At 37.1% G+C, this 25,513-nt stretch overlaps 1 protein-coding gene and 1 long non-coding RNA gene across 4 annotated transcripts in view; both read left to right on the top strand.

Annotated features, from left to right (window-relative positions):
* Gulp1 (GULP PTB domain containing engulfment adaptor 1) overlaps positions 1–2,458 on the top strand; it is a 210,703-nt gene extending 208,245 nt beyond the window's left edge. For all 3 annotated transcript variants that reach the window (XM_050159174.1, XM_050159173.1, XM_050159172.1), the window contains one exon: positions 603–2,458. In XM_050159174.1, coding sequence (XP_050015131.1) covers positions 603–674 — 72 coding nt within the window. In that variant the 3' untranslated portion in view covers positions 675–2,458. The remainder of the gene's footprint in view (positions 1–602) is intronic.
* A 1,815-nt stretch (positions 2,459–4,273) lies between these two features.
* Positions 4,274–22,760, top strand: LOC126511788 (uncharacterized). Its single transcript, XR_007594783.1, has 3 exons — positions 4,274–4,947; positions 6,672–10,203; positions 10,975–22,760. It is a non-coding gene; the product is annotated as an uncharacterized lncRNA (long non-coding RNA).
* Positions 22,761–25,513: the final 2,753 nt, after the last annotated feature.

Genomic DNA, 25,513 nt, shown 5'->3' with positions numbered 1-25,513 from the left:
CCCTTCCAAAAGTGTTTACCCAGCATGTGGACTGTGGTAGCCAGATAGAAAAATGTCAATAGTGCCAGGCAGCTTTGAGCCCTTCGCAAAAGAGGGGCTTGACAAACAGCTCAGCAGTGAAGAGTATGGACTGCTCTTCCAGAGGACCTGGAATGTCCTCACAACTATCAACTCTGGTTCCAGGAATGCAGTGCCCTCTTCTGGTTTTGTGGTACACATGTGCGCACACACGCGTGCGCACACACACACACACACAATTTTTTTTAAAGAACTAGTAAAGAACTTAGAGTCAAATGGAATATTGAAAAGGTTTGATACAAAAGAAATGGATAAATTGTAGAACTACTTCATGTCTTAAATTGGTATTTTCTTCTGTTTCTCATACACATTCAGTAGATATACTTAGGACAGCAAAATGCCACCAAATATAAAAGAACTCATAGTTAATTTACATCTGTGTAAAAATTTGATAAACCAAAATCTGCATTTATTTAGACAATGGAAGTTAATTTCTGTTCATAGTCTCTTTTGCTTGGTGAGACGATTTTTCTTTTGCCATTACTTTCTACTAAAAATTTTAACCATTTTATTCTGCTTTACAGGAGGGGTTCAAAATGGGATTAACTCTTGAAGGAACGGTATTTTGTCTGGACCCGTTAGACAGCAGGTGCTGACGTCAAGAATGAATGATCCTGACTTACGCTTAGTTTGTTTATATACATATATATCATTCATTATTTCAAGACAGTTATTATATCTGTGCCAATATATTTTTGAATATCTAAATGTTTTTAAATCTATTGAAGTAAAAGCCTCCTCATTCACTGTTGATTTATCTTTCATTTTAAGTATAACTAGTGTAATGTATATTGGATTTTTATGTTCCCTTCTGTGGTATGGGTGAATCTGTAATTGAGAGAGAAGTTTACTGAGTATCTGCCTTGTCTGTGTTCTAATAATCATCACCTTGAAATTTATGCTCATTCTCAAAGGCATTAGTTCATTATTCTAGTCCCCAAGCCTACCTTGATATCTTTCAAATTTCTGAAGCAGGAGGCCAGTATTGAGCTACACATGTTCTTTTTTGATGCCAATAAACAGGCCACTAGTGATTATGGATGTCATTTTGTATCTAAAATGTTCATCTCATTACGAAAATCAAAAAGTTTAGCAATTATACTGCAAGTTTACCAAATTCTGAAATAAGAATATAAGTTCTAATAGTATTACATCAAATATATTTAAAATATTAATAATTATTATATAATAACACCAGTCATTTATGTTATATTCTAAAAATGTTTACTTTGCCTCAAAAGTAACAATTGTGGGAAAAAGTGCTTCCCTGAAAAAAGTAAAAATTGTATTTCTAGTGTGTTGTCATATTAGTATAACATTGGGCCATCATCTGCTCTGGTATTTTAAGAAATGAAGTTTTTGCTTTCTACAGATCCAGTGCCTGCCTGTTGTCTATTTTTATTTTGCCTGTGATGTGGCATTTCTCTTACCGACCTTATGTCTCTGTGCCACATTAGTTTGATACTTTAAGTTTTCTGAGAGGTATTCTATTTAATTTTAAGAATATTTAACAAATTTAATTTTTACTCTGTTAAAGTCAGAACCAGTTTCCCACAAAACTTTCTCATCAGCTTCATCTCCAATATGAGCAATAAAATTCCGTAGTGTTAATGCTGATATGCTGATGAACCCCCACCTTTGAAAACATATGTCTCCAATATATTTGCCTAAGGTGTAAAATACTAACAGTGATAGCGCAGAAAAAAATACGGTCAAATTTCTAATTTGGTTAGTCACAATATAGGAAAATAACGTCATGACAATATGGGCTTGGTTGTAGGAAATTTATCAAAACTAAGTTGATTTCTACTCATGGAGTTTTATGCAGGTATTAAAGGTACCTTTTCATTAGGAACAGAAATCAAATATGCTTATACAATACTGTATTTGGACCACCATGCTCTATGGTAGAGACGAGCCTTTCTATTTATGTTCTGTTAAACCTGACAAGTCAAACCTGAATTAGCGGGTAGTACGCATTTCATCAGGAAGTTTTTGCTGTTCTATTTGTCAGATAGTATTTTGGAATTTGTATAATGAGGATATTTAGAAGCCATATAAATGGCTTTTTTTAAAAAAACAGATAGAGTTTTTATTTTTATTGTTCTTTAAAAAGCTTTATGTACTAGGTCTATATTTAGCAAACATTAATATCAATTGTAACACGATAGAATACTAAGATGATATTTGCACACTTAAGATACGTTACTTATCAGTTTTTAATGGTGATCTGTTCTGCTAATGGCATGATCAAGTAGTACATAATTGGTCATTAATATGAACATTTACTTCACCAGTGAATTTTTATGAAGACATGATTGGAAATTGTATTTCTATGTAAACTCAATGATATGTTTGATTTTGCTGAGAATAAAAGATTTTAAATAAATTAAACTGTATGATATATTCATTTAATAGTCTAAAAATACATTTCAAAGCTGCATATTTAATTTTTGTATTTAGTAGTTGGAACTGGGGAGGAAGCGAGTTTAACTTTTGACCTATTTTTCTCAGCCCACACGTTTCAGTTTTATGAATAAATCTCACTCAGTTGTGCAAACATGGGCTTGTTGCTGATGATGGCAAAGGCCATGATGTGGTGCCTTTTACCAGAAGCATCTGATGCAATAACTGTATTACATAAATATCGCTTTTCAAAGCCAATTGCTCCTTTAGAGTGTCTTGGCTGACCGTCTTCTAAGTGGACCTGATAACAGGACTGTCGAACTATACTGTCAAGAATTTGTTGCTCTTCCCAACATAATGCTAAACATTTGAGGACACATGGGTTTCATATAAACTGTCTTTGCACACTAGATTATGCACCAATTCATTCAACAAAATGCACTTACCACCACTTTATCTTACCTATATATGTACTACAGGTAGGAAAATATCTAGGAAATTTGCCAGTGTAGTATTAAGGTGGCAGAATTTTTAACTTCCAATGAAAATAAAAGAAATATATGAATTAATAAGTGAGAAACAATGTATACATCAAAATATCACATGAACCAATCACTTCCTGGGGAACATATACATTTGATTATGTTTAAATATGAGTGTCTAGCACTGGCTACTCGTGTTAGTCAAAGAAAAATCACAGGAACCAGTTACTTCCCTGGGTGCATACACATTTGACTTTTTAAAAATATGAGTACTGGTGCCAGGTATCCCAAGAGAGGTTTATCAGGACCAACGATAAAGATTGTTCTTCTTTATTTCTAGTCTTGCCACCTAGGCTGATGACCTGATTTAGATCTTGTTGGAAGGAAGGAGCTGAGTCTCACAAGCTGTGCTCTTGACCGCTACATGTATGGTTTGCACATGTGTACTCACCCCTACCACACAGACAGATGCGCACAAAAATGTAGAGTTATTTGTTAAACAATAAAGAACATTAACCGTGGAGTGGAAATTAATACTGAGGTAGGCATTTTGACAATTTTACGATGTTTCTTTTCTAAAGGCTGCTACATTTTACTTTTTGTTATTTCCATAATTGAAAAATATTGGCTGCTAATATTTTTCTGTGCCAGTATTTCCATCTATAGCTCCAACTTCAATATTTACTAATGGTATTGGGTTTCAGCCTCTGTTAAATTACTTGTAGAGTCTCAGACTGCATTTTTAAATTTTGACAGCTAAATCTGAAACTCCACCTAAAGGACACTCTGTGCAAGCAATTAAGGAACTGCGGATATGATCAAGGGTGTATTAGCCTCCACCGTCATGATCTGTGAGAAATGTCTCCTTCCTAGATAAGTCAAGGCAAATCTATGGAGTCTTTGTTCTTGAATCCCTATATAATGTATTGAACAGGATTCAAAGCACAATTATTAACCATGGACAGTTTTCAATTATATGGTGTTATCTAGCCACTGCGATACCCTGGTTCTGAAATTCTATCTACAGAAGCATGTTAAATACATGCAAAGTGAAATTTTCTACTTAGGCAAAGACACACACTAATTCTTCATGTAAGCAACGCTTTTCAGATGACACTATTACATAGAAGTTCACTAAATATGGCTGAATGAAGGAAGATTGCCTTACCGTTTCTGTAACTTCTTTGCTGCTGAACACAGCAGGTCGTACATAAGTATTCAATGTAAGGCTTAATGATATTTTTAACATGTCCTTGCTGATGATATAGAGTCAAATTTCTTTTGCATACTTATATAAGAAGTAGCTTCGTGCCTTCTAAATAAACATTGGAGAAAATAACCATTCCTCCTTTCCAACAAAATCTTTGTAACGTTACTTTAATCTTCTCCCCACTTTTTGTGAGACAAGATCTCCCTGGCTGGCCTGAATCTCTCTCCATTGGCCAGGCTGGCCTAGAGCCCACAACAATCTATCTGCCTCCTCAGTGCTGGGATTAAAGACCTACTCCACCACTCCTCGACATCACTTTAACTTTGACTGAACCAATAATTTTCTAAAGTAAGCACTTGATAGTTGTCTGAAAGCATCTAACAACTCTCATGGAATTACAGGTCAAAGAATTCTGACCCAGTTGAGAGATGAAAACACATGGATGGTTCTTTAGCTTCAGCGATTCTGATTACGCCAAGATGAATGTTACATAACTATTCAGCTTTTCTGTACTCAACTATTTGTTGAGCCTGTATATAAAATATTGATTAAAAAAAACCCTCAAGTTTTAACTGTGCTTGAATTCTGTATCCTGGACACACATTTTTTATCCATTGGCTGTAACTTTTTTTTTTTTTTTAAAGTTTTCTTCCCTTAACTTTTCACCATTCTCTTCAGCAGCAATTTCATGAGAACAAGCTGGGGATCTTCCAGTGGACTCCACCCTCGCCTCAGCCTGGCAAGGCTTTGCTGTTCTAGTCTGTTCCAAAGGTCACTTGTTCCAGTTGAAATTGTTATCCGGATGGCCTGGAAGCCATCCAGGTTTTGGTCCTTTCCCGCGAAGAAAGCAGAGACAGATGTTTGTCACTTGGCTACATTTTGGAAAGAGAAAAAAAAAAAAAAAAAAAAAAGTGAAGGACTGTTACGACCGAATCTGCTAATGGCGGGAAGTATTGGTGCCTAATGGAACCGCTGCTGTTTTCCAGTGTTTTGTGTTTATTTTACTTTTCATACACTTTGAAAACCATTTGATTACTCTCAATGTCTAAGTAATTAAATAGTTATTGAATGGCATGTCAGAGTGTGCGCAGCGATTTTAGCAAATACTCAGCAAATTCAAATCCTCCCCACACTCCATTCGTTATTCAGCTCGCCCTCTATTTATTTTTACTAGCTGCTTTAATGGAAGATAAATTGAGTTTTACTAGACAGTGGCAGCCTGGAGGATAGGAAGTGACAGGTATGGAAGGACTAGTCATAAATCTTCTGAGATGTCAGCTTACACCTAACGGCCTGAGTGCATAAGCAGCTGACCCATTTCATTTTCCGGATAAATTGGATCATTTGGGAGCCAGGGAAGTACTGGGAAGAATAATTATAGGAAAGGATGGTTCTACAGTGACTACTCTTCAGATTCTCTGTTTCATAGAATGTCCACAGATTTTTTTCCCACGTAAGAAAAATAATTGAAAAATAAAATACCTGAAAATATTCTGGCCATGATTTCATGACTTCCACCAATTAAAAAAACACTGATCTATTCTAGGCAATATTAGAGCATAAAAATTTCTGAAACACCTATGGGGAGATGTGGAGCTAAACCTTGAAACTCTGTGCAATTCTATGTATGCTTACTGTGACTGTTGACCTTAAATATCATGTCAGGATTCAGGAAATCGTGTAATAGATTATGTTTCTTTAAATTCATGAATGTTAGCTATCTGGAGCACAATGGAGCAGAATATCCCCTTAAATACCCGTGATTAAGAAAAAAACTATTGGAAAACTGATGAATTTCCTATATTTAATTGTATCCTTTTGCAAACATTATACAGAGTGTTCTCACTCCTTCACAAACAAAGTAGAAAAGTAGAAAGACAAACAAGCAAACAAACAAACAAACAAAAGAGCCCCACAATTCTAAGTTTGTCTGCTTCTCAGTTGTCTACTTTCATGGATGGGCTGAGACGCAGACCTCAGGAAGCCCTAACACTGGTCTCTCTTCACACACATCATTCATTCATGGCTTGCTATGTCCTCAGAAACTGAAGGTGAATGATATGTGTGTTAACGAAGCTTAAAGGCTTGATATGAATTGAGCATTAGCCATTAAAAACAAAAGGATAAAACACAGTACACAAGGCAACAAGGGAATAGTAGAAACGAAGTCTCCGTGGGCAGAAATACACAAGTTCTGAGTTTGTTCCAAGTGTAGATTTTCTACAAGGCTGCTTGTGAGTCCCAGGTTTCCCAAAGGCGTGAGTGTGACTGTGGTTGTAACTGATTATGTAATAGATTATGGTTAAAGGTCTTTCTTAAAAATGGATTCAGGGGAGGAGAGGCAGGGAGGGGAGCAGAGAAAAAAAATGTAGAGCTCAATAAAAATCAATACAAAAAAAATGGATTCCAGTCAAATGTGATTTGGATAAGCTGAGTTATATGCTCTCTTGAGTAGCTGGTTTACTAAAGTTTTTTCTTGTTTCTCTTACCTACAGTGTAAGAAACTGAGGAGACGACGACCCTCCCGGCGTGTCTGTCAGCTTTCCCAAAGGCAGATCCTGCTCTGCCCATTTCCCAGCCCTGTCATCAATCTTTCCTTATTCTTAATCACGGAGCTGAAGCTACAGACAGCAGCTGGCCCTGGAGCCCTCAAGGGGCTCAAAACCACATTCTTTTACTCGAACGTCTCTACTCTACAAACCTGTAAAAAATATTTTGCAAAATAACAGGAGAAATTTAAAGTACAGTATTCTTTGCAATTTACTTTATTATATTTTTTGTAAAAGAAGCATTTAAAAATGTCCATCGGATCAAGCCATTTTAATTGAGCAGTTTCTAGACAGAAAATCAAGTCAGTGAGACCATGGAAAGCCTGTGAGTCATATGACCTAGTTGAGTTTATTTAGAACATACAAATACTCACAAAAATTTGGGCTGCATCAAAACCAGATTGTTTCCAGCAGTTTCCCAACTAAAAATTAGAAGGTTGAAGGAAAATTGGACAAATCTCAAAAAAAAATTACTTTGCATGAAAACTAGCAACAAGCAAAATGAAATAAACGGAACAACAAAAGGAAAAACTTCTACTATTTTGAATTTATGTGTTAAAAACTGTCAATAATTATTTTAGCTCATAATATTTGATACTTATTCTCATATGACACCAGTACCGTTTTGACAATTACCAGGAACCAAGAGTGTTGTGGAATGTGATTGTTCTCAGGAACAACCAAGTGGGATTAAAAATTAATCTTCTGATTCACTATTGCTTCCCGTGAGAATGAACAGTATACAGAAGAGAGTGGCCAAAATAGAATGCAAGGGGAAATTGAATTGGGTATTAAGTAATTAGAACAGATCCATTACATTGAAAGACTGCTCTGGCCAGGAAGTGTTGGCACACGCCTTTAATCCCAGCACTCGGGAGGCAGAGGCAGACATCTCAGTGAGTTCAAGGCCAGCTTGGTCTACAAAGTGAGTTCCAGGACAGCCAAGACTGTTACACAGAAATCCTGTATCAAAAGAAGGAAAGAAAGAAGAAAGAAAGAAAGAAAGAAAGAAAGGAAGGAAGGAAGGAAGGAAGGAAGGAAGGAAGGAAGGAAGAGCGACAGACAGACTATTCTGGTGCTATCCTGTCTGTTTTGAGTGGGTGCAAGATAAAATGAGGAAGCAGCTGCTGTTTTGCCTTAATTCTCATGTGTTATAACACTCCATATGCTGACAGGACAGTTGAAATGGCCATACTCTGGCTGCTCCTCCCTCTGAATGTTCCCACCAACAGGACAGCAAAGTCATTTTACTTATTAAAGAGAGAAAGTGATACACAATTGAATCTTCTAGAAACACGATTCTGAATTTGGTGAAAGTCACATCTACAGAGTTTAAGATATTTACTTTGGGAACATACTGGGAGCATAGCTCAAAATTTTCCATTCTTAAAGGTAAAAATTTTCAGAGAGAAAACATCAAATAACGAGTATATATTGGCAAGGTTCATATTCATTTTAGATTACCAAAATTTTATGACTCCTATTAGAGACTGGGATGCGTATGTGCCCAAAGGACCACTGTGAGACCAGCAGTACTTTCCACCCAGGGCTCAACACAGAATCTCCTTTGGTCTGTGGATGAACCGCAAGTACACGAGTGGCTGCTCACTGCAGCGGTATGGAAACGCTACAGTCTAACCACTAATAATGGCAACAACTTTTTCCCAGAATAAAACCATTACTCTAGAAGCTATGCCAACAGCTTGGAGTCTAAAAAAAAAAAATTATGGATCTTCAAAAGCTCCAGATCAGCATAATATGGCAGAGTTGCTTTCAGATTGCAAAAGTGTGGTTTTAAAGTAAAGAACTTGAGCAGCCTTTTGTTGTGGCCTTCATCTGTCTTGTATGTTCTCCAGGGCTGGTGGCAAACAACACCAATTGCTCGGTGAAGTGGAGCACACTGAAGTTTTGTTCTTCTGCTTAAGTGAACTTTGCTAACAGAACTGTTTATGCATGAAATACATGTCTGCATGCATAGTTCTAAACATAAAAAACACTTGAAATAATTGTCCAGATAGTGTTATAATATTCTCTTTTGCTTGTTTGTTTGCTTGCTTTGAGATAGAATGCAAAACGGAAATCTGAAGTAGGGAAATATCTGTGAAACATGTGGGACCCTCTACCATTTTGTTATTTTCCTATAAATCTAAACCTGTTCTGTAATGAACAGCTCCATTCTTCTTTTTTTCTGTTTGTTTATTTTTAACTACTACCAGTATTATGAGCTGCAGAACTCAAGTGCTTACAGGCTGAGGGGTTTTTGGAGTTATTACTATCAGTCAAAGAATTTTAGACGCATATTAGTAGGAAGACCTATTTACTATAGAAAGAGAAAGCCAGTCACACACACTCAACCAGATGGCTGGCAATGGGAAGAAAACACAACGTTGGTATTGAGTAATATGGGAAATGACATTTGATGCCTTCACTACTCACTAATTGGTGAGCTCAGAAAAAAGTACTTCATTCCTTCAATGTCCATCTCCTTTCCTGTAAAACCCAAGCAGCTTTTACTCATGTAATTAATAAGGTATGAAGCATCTATAATTAGGATACTTATTTAATGATAACTTTTATTAGAAATTCTACATATATGTGTGAATATAATAGTACTGTTATACTGTTTTAATAGCTCAATTGAGATAATAATGCTAACACATAAAAATTTAGCTTAAATGTTTATATAGCATTAAATGATTTAATACCAAGTAAATATTCTTTTGAGTTAGTTTGTAAGAGTAACTTTATTTTCCCTAGCTCTTGAAGCGTTCTGACATTTTAGTTGTCTGCTTTTTCTATAGTATATCTTTAAGGAAAAGAGGTGGATACCCAAAACTAAGCAAATCATCAGAAGATCTACACCACTGGAAACATTAATACTTGTTCCAGAAAGGGTCTATCCTGCCATCAAAGCCAACAGAATGGCTTTTGAAAGGAATCTGGGTCTGCCAGAAATCATTGTGCTGTGGGAACCAGATTCCCACAAAGTGCAATCTGGTTCGCCTTGCTGGTAAGTCAACAGCTCTGCACTTTTTCTACGGTTTGGAATTTATCTCAAGGAAGAATTCAAACCAAAACCAAACTTGGCTCCGGCACTTAGGAAATCTGAGTATTCAGGCAACCCAGGGATTTTGAAGTGTGAGGGGCTGCTGACAGAGTGTCTGCCTGGTTTTGCTTCCTTCAGCATGGTGGACAATGAGAAGAACACAGTTCCAATCTACATCGGTGTTTGTTTTCCATGTGTACTCGCTTTGAAAAAAAATGATTTCTGTGAGAGTCTCTCGCTTCTTAACTGCAAGTATAGTAGTTTTCTCTTCCACTGGCATGTCTTCTCTCATTTCATATGGTCTCACCCTTTCTTACTTGATGAACTTACTTTTTTACTTGATGGACTCTAACTTTTTGGCTATTTTATAGGATATCACATGCCCTTCGATCTACTAGGATGCTGCTTACTAAAGACAACTACAAAGTACAAGTACGTATTATTGTTGGTGCCCAAAAGGGAGCAACTGGGATAAACATGTATTTAAGCCAATCAGTTCCTACTCATGTCTCTTTCCTTCATTTGCTTGTGATTTTTTTCTTGCTTTTCTGGCTGTCATTTCCCCCAAACTATCTATTTTTCTTGCAAAGTAATTATGACCTTAGGGTTAACCCAGACAAATATTCAATTAAGTTTAATTGTATGAGGGACACATAAATGACAGTCAGCCTTCCTAACACAGACTGGAATTACATTTGGGTTGATTTGCATCATGTTCATTAAAGAATTTCCTGCAATGAAATGATTGAGCTAACAAGGGGAATAACTGAATGGTGATACTACAAGTGCAGATGTGGAAAGATGAATTTTAAAGAGGCTAGATTACACAGAAGATATAATTTAATAACCCAGGTTTGGAGTCAGATCAGACAAGGAAAATAACACACATTTATAAAAGGATGCTAAATTTGGGACATTTGAGATATAAAGTTAATGGGGAATTCATGAGGATCTGCATCTGGGAAGAGGTAAACAGAGCGGCAGCTTTGAACAACGTTGAGCCTTGCAAGAGGTAATTCCACTGCCAAGGCATAAAAAGGAACTTATGGCAAGAGGGCCGAGGTATCGCCAAGATTCAGTCTATGAAAAAGCCTGCACTTTAATGTGTGGATCGTTGAGAAGTTAGAACCATATTGACCTCAAGGAATTTCTGCTTCCTATTTAATTATTCTAAACAATTGAGATGAAATAATGTTTCCCTAGGAAATACTCTGCGGTGGCTCTTTACATGCTGGTGACTCATTTGGGATTACTCTTAGTGACGACATCTATTTGGGAGGAAGAATAGAGCACGGCCGGGAATAATGTTGGATTGATATGCAACAATGCCCTTCAAGGGGGGATCTATGGAGTCACAGCTGCTCAGAGATTCCTGCAAGAAGAAAAAAATGGCTCTTGGCACTTACAAAGAAGCAAGAGGAGAATGCAACTGCAGACTTCAGATGTCCAAAGTCTGGCAGCAGGGTACGGAACTGTCTTCAGAGCATCCTCATGGAGGGATGTTGAGCTAGTTGCACCGCTTGGAAAGCGTTTCCACAGTTCTGCTTGGTTTTCTTTCCTAGAGGCATATTCACAAGGCAAATCTTATGCCCCATCACTGAAGCTGATACTGGGAAAGTAAGTGATGGTCACCATAACTTTCTGCTGCTGCCCATCCACACGCCCTTCATCTCGATGTTCAGCCATTCCACCTGCTTGCCTTCATGCCTTAGAAGTCCAAGATTCAGATCTTCCATTTAGACTTTAGCTACTGCCTGGGTCTATTTATCGTAAATATGTAATGAGAAAAAAGCCCAAGCAATGCCTCAATGAATTATCCACACTATTATGTAACATGTAACAACAAACTTATCTCCATTTGAGGATGAGAAGAAAGATCTCTTTGTCAGTCCAGTGACATCTTTCCTCATCTAAAGATCTTTTAGAGACTAAAGTAAGTGGTCACACCAATTAAGTTTATTGTGATTTCTTTTTGGGATGGGATGTGGGATAGAATCATTAGGAACTCCTGAGGTCCCATCACCAATAATTTTAGGAACAGGGTATGATCATAGTTATCCACTTTAACTATAAAGACCCTAGATGCTACTTACCATTGACTTTCTATTGCTGGTGATAATTGACTAATGTCCTGCTTCCCTCTGTGCTCAGGAGGGCTCATCTCCAAACTGGTGTTTTTTTTTTTTCTTCCTGAGGTGAAAAGATCAACATGTAATTGGAACCACATTTGGAGTATGAGAAATACAGTCTTGGACACATGGATCTAATCTAATAATATTCACAGCACACCCTTGTCTATATGACAATGTAGGTACGTTGGTATGGTGGGATGTTCATGGGAATACCCTTGAAGTAGAACAGATTTCTCTGAGCACTGAAGTTTCATAAGAAAAAAGAAGATAAATTTAGGTCCCCAGGATAAATTGATTTCTATGATAATGAATTGCTCTTGTAGAGGTAGAAGTGTGTCAGTATTCTTAGTATGTTATCTAATACGAGTTTTTCTCTTCAGGGAATGGTGATGTAAGAAATTAGAGGTGTTCTTTGTTGTTTCCATATTGGACATTGTATAGTGACAGTTGCTAGATGATCCTTGGAATGTAAGAGTGTAAGCTTTTGTACCTATGCATAGCTGCCCCCCTGACATTACGCTACTCTGCTGCACTCATATGCTAAATATAGATACTGGTAAGCACAGTTTCACCAAGTCATCCCGTCTTCCTGATAGTTAATGGTCACATACATATGAGCATGTGTGTTAGCATGTGTTAAAAATATTTCACATTTCATGTGCAATCTATTGTACCACCCACAAACGTTAAGCTTTTTGTCCTTTCTTTCTTACCATATTCTTGCTATACTTTTGGCCAATGACAAATACTATGTTGCTTTAAATCTATTAACAGAGTTCAGTCATGTTTCATTCAAAGCATGTGATAAGGTACATCATTTTTGATTAAGGGATTTCCCATCATGCTTGTTTTACTTGGCAAAAGCATGGAAAAGGACAGCATTTTCTCAGAGCATCAGTTATCTATCTTCTAAAAGCTACACTGTGAAATTCAATAAAATTGCTATGCTTATTCATCTTATATCCCTTGAATCTTTAAGAATGAAAATAATTTTGCCATTTTCATCTGGTGTTCAAGAACTCAGTAGTAATTTTTGTAAACTTATTGTCTTTCTTGGAGAGACTATAGTTTCACCAGATTCTCTACTGCACTGTCTCCATCCTACATGCCATGGACTACCTTGATGATGTTGTCTAGCAATAAATTGTGGAATTTGTATACCAGGAAATTGTCCAAGAATTCAAATAACTCGCTGAAAGTTGAAGCTTGGCCAGAGGTTCATTTCTCACAAAGTTCCAAACCCTCTCTCTTTGAAAGGAATCATGATAACATTTTTTAACAGCTACTCTCAAAGTTCTTGAATGTTTTTCTTCTGAAGGGCAATTACTTGAGTAACTGTTAATAAATCTTTTGGTGGAAAGGCAAGGAATACCATTACTGTATGCATTTGGTGTAATGTTAGAGTCTTAGTTATAAAATTATTTTACCTTTCATGCAGGCTGTAAGCCCCAGCTCTGGACATTTAATAATGAGTTATAATTTTTATTGGTGCAGTCAATTATCTATACTTAATTTTTTGAGTAAAAATTGCACAATACCATATACATCTACAGCTATGAACTGACTAATTTTGTTGTCTAGCACTCTGTGTTGGACCTAGAGAGTGTGTGTTTTGATAGCCACATTTATAGCTTTTTTTTTTTCAAGTTCATACCTCTGTCTTGCATTCAGGCCTCACTAGAAGAACCGGAGTGCTTCTCTTAAGATGGTTAGATTCTTCCATTGATATCTATCAGGTGATCATATCATTTTCACTCGTGTCTATAATCGCATTTCCAAAAACAAATAGCATCTACCATCTGCCTAAACATAACAGTACCACAGATTTTTCTCCCCAATCCTACTGCCCTTTACTTGTTACCGAATATTCCTTTGCACTGGGTGATCATGTGTCACTGTGATTGGTTTGGTAAATACCTGAATGGCCAACAGCTGTGCAGGAAGAGGTTAGGCTGGACTTCTGGGAAGAGTGTGATCTTGGGGAAGAAGGAAGGTGGAATCGCCAGCCTGATGCGGAGGAAGCAGGACGTGCAAAGGAGAGATAAGAGCTATGAGCCACGACGCAGCACACAGATTAACGAAAATGATTTAACTTATAAGAGCTAGTGAGAAACAAGCCCAAGCTAAGGCTAAGCTTTCATGATCTATAATAACTTTTATGTCATGATTTGAAGGCTGGCAGTAAAAAAAAAAAAAAGCCTGCTACATTTACCCAAGCATATCCTGTCTTGACTTTTTGTTAATTGAGTGTTCTTTGGGTGAGATGAGGCATAAAACTTGTGATTCTTATGCCTTATGTATTTGATCCAGTCGTATAGCACTTCTCTGACCCTTTTTTTATATAGTCCTCCAGCATCTACCACACTGTTGTCCCATCCGTCTCACGGTGTACAAGTGATCACCTCCTTGAAAATCCACAAACAATCACTTTTCTGTCGACTCTGTCTTCTCAGATGGTGAAGCCAGGTGTCACAGGAGAGTGAGCCCACATCAGAATCAGTGTTTCTTACACAAATTTCACGTTTTTTACTCTCGATTCACGATTGTTCTCACAATTCTTGTCAGTATGTAGAACATGATACATTGGGGGGAGGTCATAGCATTTTGCTTTGCTTAGCATTCTGTTTATATCATAATTTCACTATAAGAATGGGTTTGTTGCCAAAGATTATTGATGTCAAAAGTTCTGAAGGGAGATGAATATATTTCCATACACTGGTGAATCATTTAGACTCTGAAAGCTTTGAGGAGAGCCCACAAGATGGTTTTTCCAGGTAAAGCCCTTTGCAGCCTGCCAAGCCCAGTGACCTGTTTCCCCTGTCTAGCTATCGTAGGCGGCATTTTGAAATTGTCCCAAGATTTAAAAGTTGTGGCATATATAACCCCTGTAATCTTTTTTTGTGATATAGTATACACCCGTGACTATATTGTGAAATGTCTTTCATAACTATGTTAACGATCAACTGATATTTGTGTTAATTCTTGAGATTGTATTTTAACCACATCTCCCTTCTCATCCCCCCCCCTCCAAAGTCTGCATACGTACTTCCTCACTCTGCTCCCAAATCATGACATTGTTTCTAGCTGAAGAACCCACCTGCCTCCATTTTAAGCTTAAAAGCCATTTCGTAGTAAAGACAAGTAGACTGTTCCTGTTTATAATCTTTAGTTTGAACTCTAATTTCTGCCTCTGGGTTTTTATTATTCATGGTACAACAGGGTTCTTATTTATGCCTCTGTTCTTGGGATGTGTCCTCAATGTGGGAACTTTTTCTCATAAGCTCTATTTATCTGAATTTTTAAGGCACACGACTCATATCTTCTGTTTCAGCAGTTTCTCTATTTCTCAATTATCATACGGAATGTTTAGACTTTTACTAATACATAACAAATACAAAGAAGCAGAACTCAAATGCTTTCAAACCTACTTTTCAGGTCTGACTCTTTGATGTAGAGCTTCTACCTTTCTCTTTGATCTTCCCTGTTGATTTCAGTTCAGCTTTGGCCTTGCATGGTCCAGGTGGAAAACAAAGCAAATGCTAACATTATATTGAAAGTGCTACTTGCAAGTTGATTTAGGAACCAAGAAACTTCATATATCAACTGCAGTGATGGCTCAATAGGCAGAGTTTCCTGTTTCCAAGATTGATAGCTTGTATTTATCTTCAATTCTGTGAAGCATACAGTAGAAAGAAAAAACCTAAGTCCAGCAGATTGCTCTCTGACCTCCATATGCATGCCATGGTCCAGCAACAAATTTGCATGTGTGCATGTGCGTGTGCATGTGCACATGCATACACACACACACACACAAAGCATATGTAAAAAAGACGGATCTTAAAAAGAAACTCCTTATACATTATTTAGAATCCGGAACTACTGTCTCCTAGTTCCTGAACCACTGTGCTTAGAATCAGAGATAAACAGCTAAGAATTAAGAAATAGATTTGTTCTTTCATAACTCATACTTACTTACTTGACATATGAATGAGGGTCTACTATTTTGGCTAAACAGTGACTACAACTGTAAAAGAATGCAATCATCTTGTTTTGGGCATTGTTGCATTGGAAGAAGTCATGTGATAGCGTAGTCATTCATTTTAAATATAAATCTTTTCTAAGTTAATCTCTGAAAGCATGAAGCAAAATTCCATGAGAGTCATACATAGATCCAATCTACATGAGAAGTAAAAAAAAAAAGACATAATTTCTTGAATAAATCGGGAGCATGGGGAACTTGGGAGGGAGTTAAAAGGGAGAGGCGAGACAGGGAGGGGAACAGAGAAAAATGTAGAGCTCAATAAAAAAAATAATAAAAAAATTCCCATGACTTTCTTAACCTTGCATCCTTCGTGCCTTGGAAACTGATTTCACATAGATGACCCTGCCGAGCTATTGCACAGCTCTAAATGGAGCCTGGCCCTCTTAGATCATGGTTTCATCTACTTTTGTGTGCTAATGTTCTTCTATGCAATTGTTTGTGTGGTGCATGAAATATTATTAGCTGCATTTGTAGCTTCTTGGCATGGACCTGCATATTTACAACTCAAAACCTTTTCAGTGATGACTAAAGATGTTGAAGACTTTTTCAAATACTTTAGCCATTTGTATTTATCCTTGTAAGACTTGCTTTTTCATTGAAATGCACACTAGAACTAATTAGAGATTTCACCTCATCTCAGTCAAAATGGCCATCATTAAGAATTTTTTTATTTTAAAAACAAAACAAAACAAAACAAAAAAAACCTTTGTTGGGTAAAAGATTGCCCTCTGGACAGTTTTCCTACTGATTCAGTATAACATAGGAGGGTTTTGGGTTGTTTTATTTTTTTTTTTTTTTTTACTTTTGCTATTTTTTCTCAGTTACAGTTGCTTTATTGTCTTCAGTCTCCTGTCTGAGATTTTTAACTTTGCTCACTTTTCTTCACACTCACCCAAAATCAACCCTTTATCTTTAGCATCAACTTTAGTCACACCCTCACAACGTGTGCAGAATGAAGCCTTAGCCAGGTCCTTATAGTGTCATTGTTCCCCTCTGAAATCCCATGAGCTGGCCCAGCTTCCACTGTCCGTGTTTCCCTTAGCATTTCTGTCTTCTTAGCTCTCACTAGAATAGCGATGTAACCTCTGCTTCTAGCATCATAAGACTTTATAAGCCCGAAGTTCCAAAGTTTTTACACAAGTTTTTTTTCCAAAGGCCTAAAATTAAATAGTCTGGTTTATCACACAACAGCCCCACTTGTTGGTACCAATTTCTGTCTTCGTTTCTTTGACTGTGACTATGATGAACTATTTTAGAAAAAATAAGTTAACAGAAGAAAACTTTCTTTTGGCTTATAACTCAACGATTGTCCATCCCAGTGGGAAGTCATAGTTCTAAGAACCTGAGACATTGGATAACATCACATACACGCTTGGGAACAGGGAGCAATTAGTGCCTCTTATTGCTCAGTTACTATTTTCATATCATCACACACAGTATGCAGCTTTCCACAATAATTAATGCAAAACAGTTTCTCCTATGTATGGCCAATGACTTGTCTCCCAGTTTAGTCTATGGTCTGTTATCTCGAAAATTAATATCAAGCACTATTAGTGTATGTGTGTGTGTGTGCTTTTTTTACATGTGTTTACAAGTAATTTATGGGTCTAATGTATAACAATTTAAACAATAGCATGCTGATATTCATTCATAAGTTTCTCTGGGATAATTTTTGACAATATATTAGGGATAGGATTAGAGTTAGGGTTAACAAGTCTTAAAAAACCCCTCTTTACTTTCAGTCTCTGTTGTTTCTAGAAAATACTGAGAAGCATATAAAAGGCTGTTTACTTGTGTTAACTTTTATTCACGTTTAGTAATACTTCTAGGCTTTACCTTTTCAAGTTTCTAACCACAGACAGCTTTATGTCAAATTAAATTTGGATTTCATATAAACCTGCGGATCCCTGACCATTGGCAATTCATTGCTGCCCATCCAAATGGAGAAGGGAACTTGTCAGCTCATTTGTCTAGTATCATTTACAGAATCAAAGGTTTATATTTTTAAGTGATTAAGCGTTTTGATCTAAAAGCTCTCACCGAAACGTTCAGGGTCTTTGCATCTACCAAGAACAAATTATCAAAAATGCTTTTCATCCATCACTGTTTGCATATTGTGTCCAACAGCTATGGAGAAGGAGTCCTGATTACACTCGTGAGTATTTCAGTTTTGATGATGAAGTGGAACTCATGAAGAAGATGGGCTCTGACAAATAGCTATTGTCCTGATTAATCTTAGTAAAAATGGAATCAAGACAATCAAAACATATTTCATTAACAAATGTAGACTTGGATTTCAGTAAATATGTGTGCATGCAATTAGAAGAGAATTAGTTTTGCTTTTTATTTGTGGGAAGAGACTGCGATGTATCAAACATTTCTTTAGGTGTTGTTAGGTGATTATCTGGTGATTTTGTTTTCCTTCCAGAATGAAATTCAGACTTATAATTATTACCAAAACATGCTGTCCTTGGGGAGAAACATGTGTTTCATGTTAAATGCTGAGACTTGAGGAGGAAGGGGAAAGGAAAGAAAGCCTCTCAAGTAACTCACTCTCTACAGTGTATTTGAAAATGCTGGGCTTTCTCCTTCTCAGCAAATCTTACTAACCCGTGGATCAAAATTTTATCTTAACAAAGAAAAATAGAGTTTGTAGAACAGTTTGCTTTCCACCTCCTTTTCTTGCATGACCACAGACTGAACCCTTCTCTCTAGCTGCGCTGTTTCCACTGTTTCATTCCCTGATGTAAAATTATATCATGTTTCCATTGTTTCTGGATAAACTCAAGCACAGGCTGAACCCACCATGGCTTGCTGCTTTGATCTAAGCCTCAGACAGAAATATTGTAAAATATGTGCAAACTGTCTCTTTCTCATAAAAACCAAGCTTTTTTTCTGGAGTGGATCTGGGGAGCTGCAGGCCTCCATCAGTCTACTTTTCCAGAAACCTGACAAGAAAGGACTAGCTCCAGACAATCACATAAATAAAGGGGCGTTCATAAAGACTTGGGCTTGTCTCACCCTCCTGCAAATTCTGATTTAGCATTTTTCCTAGAACTATTCCCATGGGTTTGTAGCTTTTATGATTTTTGTTTTCCTTTTCTACGTCTTAACATCACTGACATTAGTTTAAATCGTTTAATAACTCCATTGAATTCTGACCAATCTAAAATGTAAACGAACAACTAAATAATTCCCTAAGTTCAAAATTGATCCGTATGGCTTTTTAATATTGTCCTTATCTGGCATTAAATACGTTTAACCTAGTCACAAAGGGCAGATTCTGAGGTTGGATTTAGGACACACATGGGACATTTGAATTAGTTCTACTTCTATTTTGTCTCTGAAAACATTTGGAGATACCATAAAGATTATCTCAAATCCTCAGAAATAGGCTACATCTTACTGTCACCTCATGTATGAAATGCTCTCTGCCCACTACCTCCTGAGCTTCCTACCACAGACGCAATATTAAAATCCACTTTTCAAAGTAAACTTTTAAACTTTACAGAATTTATTCTTTGATAATTTTATCCATGTAAAATGCATTCATTGCTTATAACCCTACAGATACTCTAGTTTTGTTTTTTTGTTTGTTTTGTTTCTACCCTTATTTCCCCTCCTCCTCTCTATACGTCTCATTCCAATTATTATTTATTTATTTGTTTGTTTGTTTATCTCACTCTGTGACCCACTAGGGTTAACCACGATCATCCGTCTCACCATAGGTTAAGAACTATTCATTGGAAGCTGTTGAGTTCTGTAATAGTTATACAAATGAAGATAGTAACTGTTTCTTCCCCCAGAATCCATATGCTACTTAAAGTGTTCAACAGACAGGGTAGAGTCCTTTGTGATCCCTTCCTGGTTGACTCTAGGTTGTGTTGAGTTGACAATAAATCCTAACCAAGCAATATTCAGCCCTCATCGAATTGCTGCACAAACACATCGCTGCTAAGCCATAATCTTTCCTTTCCTCTTGGTTGCCAATCTCATGTCATATCATAATAAATAATATAATCAACCTTAAGAGTCTCACAGTCTTTTGAATTTCAACCGTTTAAATGTTCAATTTCTCTTTTAAAGCCTCTTAACTTTTGTATTAATAAAATGAGGGGGAGAGAGAGAGAGAGACAAACACTTAAATATGCTAAAAGGGAAAAATACAGATGTAGGAGCACTTAGCAGTATAAATAAAACCCTGTATCTCTCAGTGTCTTGCAATTAAGACTCAGTTCTTATGTTCTGAGCTCCCGAAGGCTTGGATAGCTCATTTCACTGAGTCTTCCACCCACAGCACACATAACTAATCTCAAAAGTTCGGGATGGCTCTACTTTGTCTTTTACTTGCCACTGTCTTTAGTAGACATCCCATGGTCATAACATACCCAGCATTCTGAGGTCTCCACTGCACCTGAGGTGGCACCTTTTTCTTACCAATTGGCCCCTGTGAGCCAATCAGTGGGACGGCCAACCCTGTCCTACAGTGAGAAGCATAATGCTACCCGTGATGCCCTCTTGCATACGGAAGTTTCATGCATGTCATTTGTCATCGTCTGCTGATAACTTGGTGTGTACGCTGTACACCCCCAAGCCACAGCTTCTGAGTGCTGACCCCGAAGAAACACTTCTCAGTGCACTTCACTGATGCCAGTCCCTTATTAACTGTAGCTGAATTTTCAGCATAGAGTACAATATTTCATTGTACTAGAAAAGCACAGAAGTTTTTCTTTCTACTGATTTTTTTTTTCGGGGGAAACAGTGTCTTTATTCTAATTCTGTTCATAAAGCACCAAACTATATAATTTACAAATGGTAACCTTCATTCTTTAGAATAGGAAAAAAAAACATTGTAATGAAACCATCCCATCCATTCACCGAAAACAGATAATTCAGGCATATAAACCCATTAAAATGCTTGAATACTAAACTTACAAGTGAACACCTAAATGTGTACATTAGTGGTAGGAATGCTCTTCTCAGGGAGGTTCAATCGTTACAACACAAATAACACAGTTATGCTTCCTAATTAGTTCAGGCTTATTCAGCTACCACTGAGCATTTAAAAAACCTTCACATGTGCTCAGTTGAGGTCGGAGACTTCTGGAAAGGCAGATCCCTTGTACTTGTGCCTCTGTTTCCCTTTATATTCTCTAGATATCTTCCTTCTGTAGGATATAATTCCTTGTTCCATTTTTTTTGCAGTCTTCAGTGGTGTCCTCCAGCCTTTAAATATTCATCCCAGGAAGGTGCAGATTCCTGAATGTATGAGCCGTCTACTGATTTTTAACTAGAAATATCATAATAATGGCCCCAACAGAGTCTTTGCTCCTCTCTGAATCTTCAAAATCTAGGCCCCAGTTTCATGTTTCTTTCAGCATTCTTAGCTTCTAATTCCCCATAGAACAGGTTCTTAAGTTCTAATCACAAAATGGATTTTCTAGCCTAAAGCAATAAAGTACTCCAGAATTCTCCCTAAAACCTGTATAGTCAAGTTCATTATAGAAACAACTCCACTCATGGTACCAATTTTTGCTCTATTATATTTTCTAGTCCTGTGACAAACAGTGCCCAAAAGCAACTTGAGAGAGGAGGCATCTTGTTTCATTTAAATTTCAAGTTAATAGTCCTAATAACTAAGACAAATTAAAGCAGAAACTTAAGCAGGTGCAACTTACCTACCACAGAACTTAACAATCAAGCCAATTATTCACAGAAAAGGCCACAGGCCAATATGACCTAGGAAATTATTCAACGAAAGGTTCTCGTTTTCAAGTTGACTCTGAGCTATGTCAAATTGACAATCAAAACTATCTAGCAGACTAGACTGACTTCTAATATTTCACCAATCTCTTCTTCTCAACTCCCCTTCTATATTTCCTTTTGCTCCAAACTTTCAGCATATTCCTGTTCCTAGTCCATGATACCCAGTGCCTTCCATAGCATTACGGTAAGCTAACCTTTCCGATTACTTTTGCCTCTGGGGTCCTGTGAAAAAGGAGATGGAACTTGGGGGTCTCTAATGAAAGAATGAAAATTGCATGGGAGAATGAATTTAGTTACTTCTAGTGATTTGGCTCCAAAGTAGCCTTGAGAGAATAATATTCATAAGGTCCTTTAGTACTACATCAGTATCCAGGTGTTTGGTAGATTTCTTCTGATTTTGTTGTCAAACTGTGGAGTTAAACGTCAGGGTAATAGTGTGGCATGTCTTTAAATTATACACAAATGCTTGTCTCATAAATCATCTCAAATTAGATTTGTCTCCAGTTTTCTTATTGCCTTTCACAAAAACATAACATCAACTACATAAGCACATGGACATAGTCTTATTTGAATATGTCTTTGATGTTCCCCACAAAAACTCATATATTAGAAAATTAGTTCACATTGTGGTAGTATAAAAAAGTGGCAGAATCTTCAAGAACCAGGTCACTAGAGGTCTTGTCCATTGAAATACTTAGAGATCATTGCAGAGTGATTTAGTGATGTATAACCTGATTAGTTTTGGTCTCTGATATTTTGCTTCTCTGCGTGCTCTCTTCTATAGTTTATGAGGCCCTTACTATGGCTAAAGAGGAACAGCAGCTTTACTCTTGTACCATTAGAACTGTGACCTAAGTAAACCTTTTCTTCATGAATACTAAGCCTCTAGCATTTTGTTACAGTAATGGAAAAATGAACTAACAAGAAATTGCTGTAAATACAATTCTGAGGTTATTATTTTATTCATATTGGACATAAAAACAAAATTGCATGGCATTGATAATTTTATTTCAAAAAAGCACTCACTGAGGAGCTGGGAATTTGCTGGTGTGGGTAAGATGAATACAGTGTTATACCACCCAGAGGCATGTGTGTTTTAAATGAAAAGATTGATAATACAGTTAACACAAGATGACTCAAGCTCAAGTAAGACCAAGCATGGTAATAAGTCCCTTGATGGAGTCTTATTTAGCTCAACAAAATGCTCTTTGTCTTGCTGAGATTTCTATACTTTTAAGGATTATAGAAGAAACGTTGAATGTGTCAGTTTCCTTCGCCTCTCTTCCAAGTCATTGATGATCTATATCACCCCTATTCTTTATATCTCAATGACGTCCATGTTCATGTTAAAGAAAAAAATCCATTAGTTATGTCATGATCTTTCTCACAAGATGTTAACACCCTGATAACAATGACTCTGGACCATTTGTCCTAAGCAAAAGAAAAATCTATTCCTTTAAGACATTGAATGTTCAATAATATAACTCTTCTAATGGATACAAACTAATTGTGTTTTGATTTTATATATATGCACACTCACATGTATTATCAAGTACACACACACATATACACACACTGCCATTTCTGTTCTGCCTCATTTAAAGCACATTCTCTATATTCCTCCTTAAAGAACAAGACAGAAAAGAAATAGAGGGTGGGCTGATTTACCTCAGGCGTATCTACTTTAGATTCGCATCCAGACTTTTGTCTTCCACTTCCAAATGAAGGAGAAACCTTGGAAACTCTGAGAAAACAGGATGAGGAGAAAAGTGACGACTGCAGAGGCATGCAATGTTACTTTTGTGGTTGGCATTATTGACTAGCAGAAACCAATGACACAGCCCACAACCAATGTTGGAGCCATCAAAAGCCCCAAACTAGGGCATATCCCAACTTTTTGGAACTCAAAATTCTGCCATCTCATCCCCAAAGTTCCAGAGTGTACTCCTTGTTATAGGACTGTGGGATCTGCCAGTTGTCAGTCTGCTGTTTATAAATCATCTATTCCATGCCTGGCTTCGGGGAGGTGAGCAATTCTACAAAAGAGAACTCTGAGGGCAGTTAAAATCCAGTGCTGGCTAACACTTCAAGCTGAGGTTCTCACAGCCAAAAGCATGGACAAGAAAGGGTGGATCTATAATCAACAGGAAGGAACATAAATGTCTGAGCTGCAGTGCTCTAGGACAGCTATTGGTTATAAAAATACAGAGTACAGAGCTGGGTCAGGATGCCTGGGAGATGGGGACCTAGGTTTAAGATAACTGTGTATGAGGGGAAAGTAATAGAGAATGCAGATCCTCTTTTTCTTTTGTGTTATGAAAAGTACATTACTTAAGAATGCTACCCTGAGAATTCAGGGCATACGTGTTAGCCAGAGGTAAAGAAGGAAATCAGTTTATTTCATCTTATGCAGAAGTGCAGCACCCTTGAAGTTTGCCATGGGCTTAGATCTTTAAGATCTTGTCTTACTCATAAAGAATTTGGCTATAGATAAAAAGTGGCCAGAGAGTTGAGTAAAAGCTTAATAGGTTGGCATTTATTTTTTCAAGCCTTCGTTTAACTTCTGGTCAAGGAAATCCCTGTAGGAAGGGCAGGGATCTAAAGGTAATGGGCTCAGCAGACAACCAAATGCATCATTATTTTTTTTCTTGTGGTCATTAGGGCCGGCAGCCAAACTCCTGGAGGTCTTAAAAGTGAAATGTTCTCACACAGCTATTTTCCACTGAATTTGTCAGAGAGAGAGACAGAGACAGAGAGACAGAGAGAGACAGAGACAGAGAGACAGAGACAGAGAGACAGAGACAGAGAGATACTGATATTGATATTATTAAAACTATGTCTTAACTTTGTGGGAGAAGAAAGGTTAAGAGCCAGTATACATTCAGTTCTTGACTCTCAGAACATTCTGTCATTCAGCTGAGTGTCAACATTAAAAAGAAATAAACCTGGAAGACTCTTATATTGAAGTTTGGATTTGACATAAAGGCGATTGCTTCTGATAGTTTTGCCAAAAGTTCTTGATCAAGTATTTATTCAAGTATCTGAAGCACCAGTTTATATTTGAGAAGTCAATACCAGAAAGCGAAGCAGGGAAAGAGCTATAATCACCTTTTCATAAGATTCCTAAGCCCCCCAACTCTTGTGTTCCATGGAACAGGATTTGCTACCTGTCCCAACAAAAGAACATTTGAAGGGATGATTAGTGGTGAATACAGAAACAGAATTTGGATTAAGTGTGTCATAAGTAGAGAGAGTTCAGAAGTCTAGACAGTAACTGGAAGTATTAGGGGCTGATAAATAGCACTTTGGTAACACAGCCTGGGTTGTAGGCGGGAGATTCTTAAGGGCATAGTCTGCTGGCCATGACCTCAGCATTAGTCACACAAGACCTCATCAATAATGAGGACGTTGTTACTGCTTAGTGGTAGGTTTAATTCATGTCACAACATACGTACTTGACTTTCTGTTCCTGGAGTCTAAAGTAATTGCAAGAAATGAACTAAAGTAAGAACAAGTCAAAAAGGCAAAATAGAGACAGAGATAAAAGGAAGGCTAAACACACAAAAGAGACATATAATATAAATGCAAAGATGCTGAGATTTTTTTTTTGCTGAGATTTTTTTTATCCTCTTTTCTGTTACCTAGAACACAGAGCAGGTCCAAATATACTTTTCTCTTTCCACCTGTGAGGTCAGGAATTGAATTCAAATAGTTGATTAGGTTTAATCACAAGTGCTGTTACCTGCTGAATCATTTTACTGGCTTCATTGGTAGGAAATACGCTAAAACAAGAACCTGAACA

Source organism: Alexandromys fortis, unplaced genomic scaffold, assembly GCF_014885135.2.
Source record: "Alexandromys fortis isolate MF-2015 unplaced genomic scaffold, M_Fortis_MF-2015_v1.1 scaffold_65, whole genome shotgun sequence".
In the NCBI taxonomy this organism is placed as follows: domain Eukaryota; kingdom Metazoa; phylum Chordata; class Mammalia; order Rodentia; family Cricetidae; genus Alexandromys; species Alexandromys fortis.
This window is presented reverse-complemented; position numbering and strand designations above follow the sequence as displayed.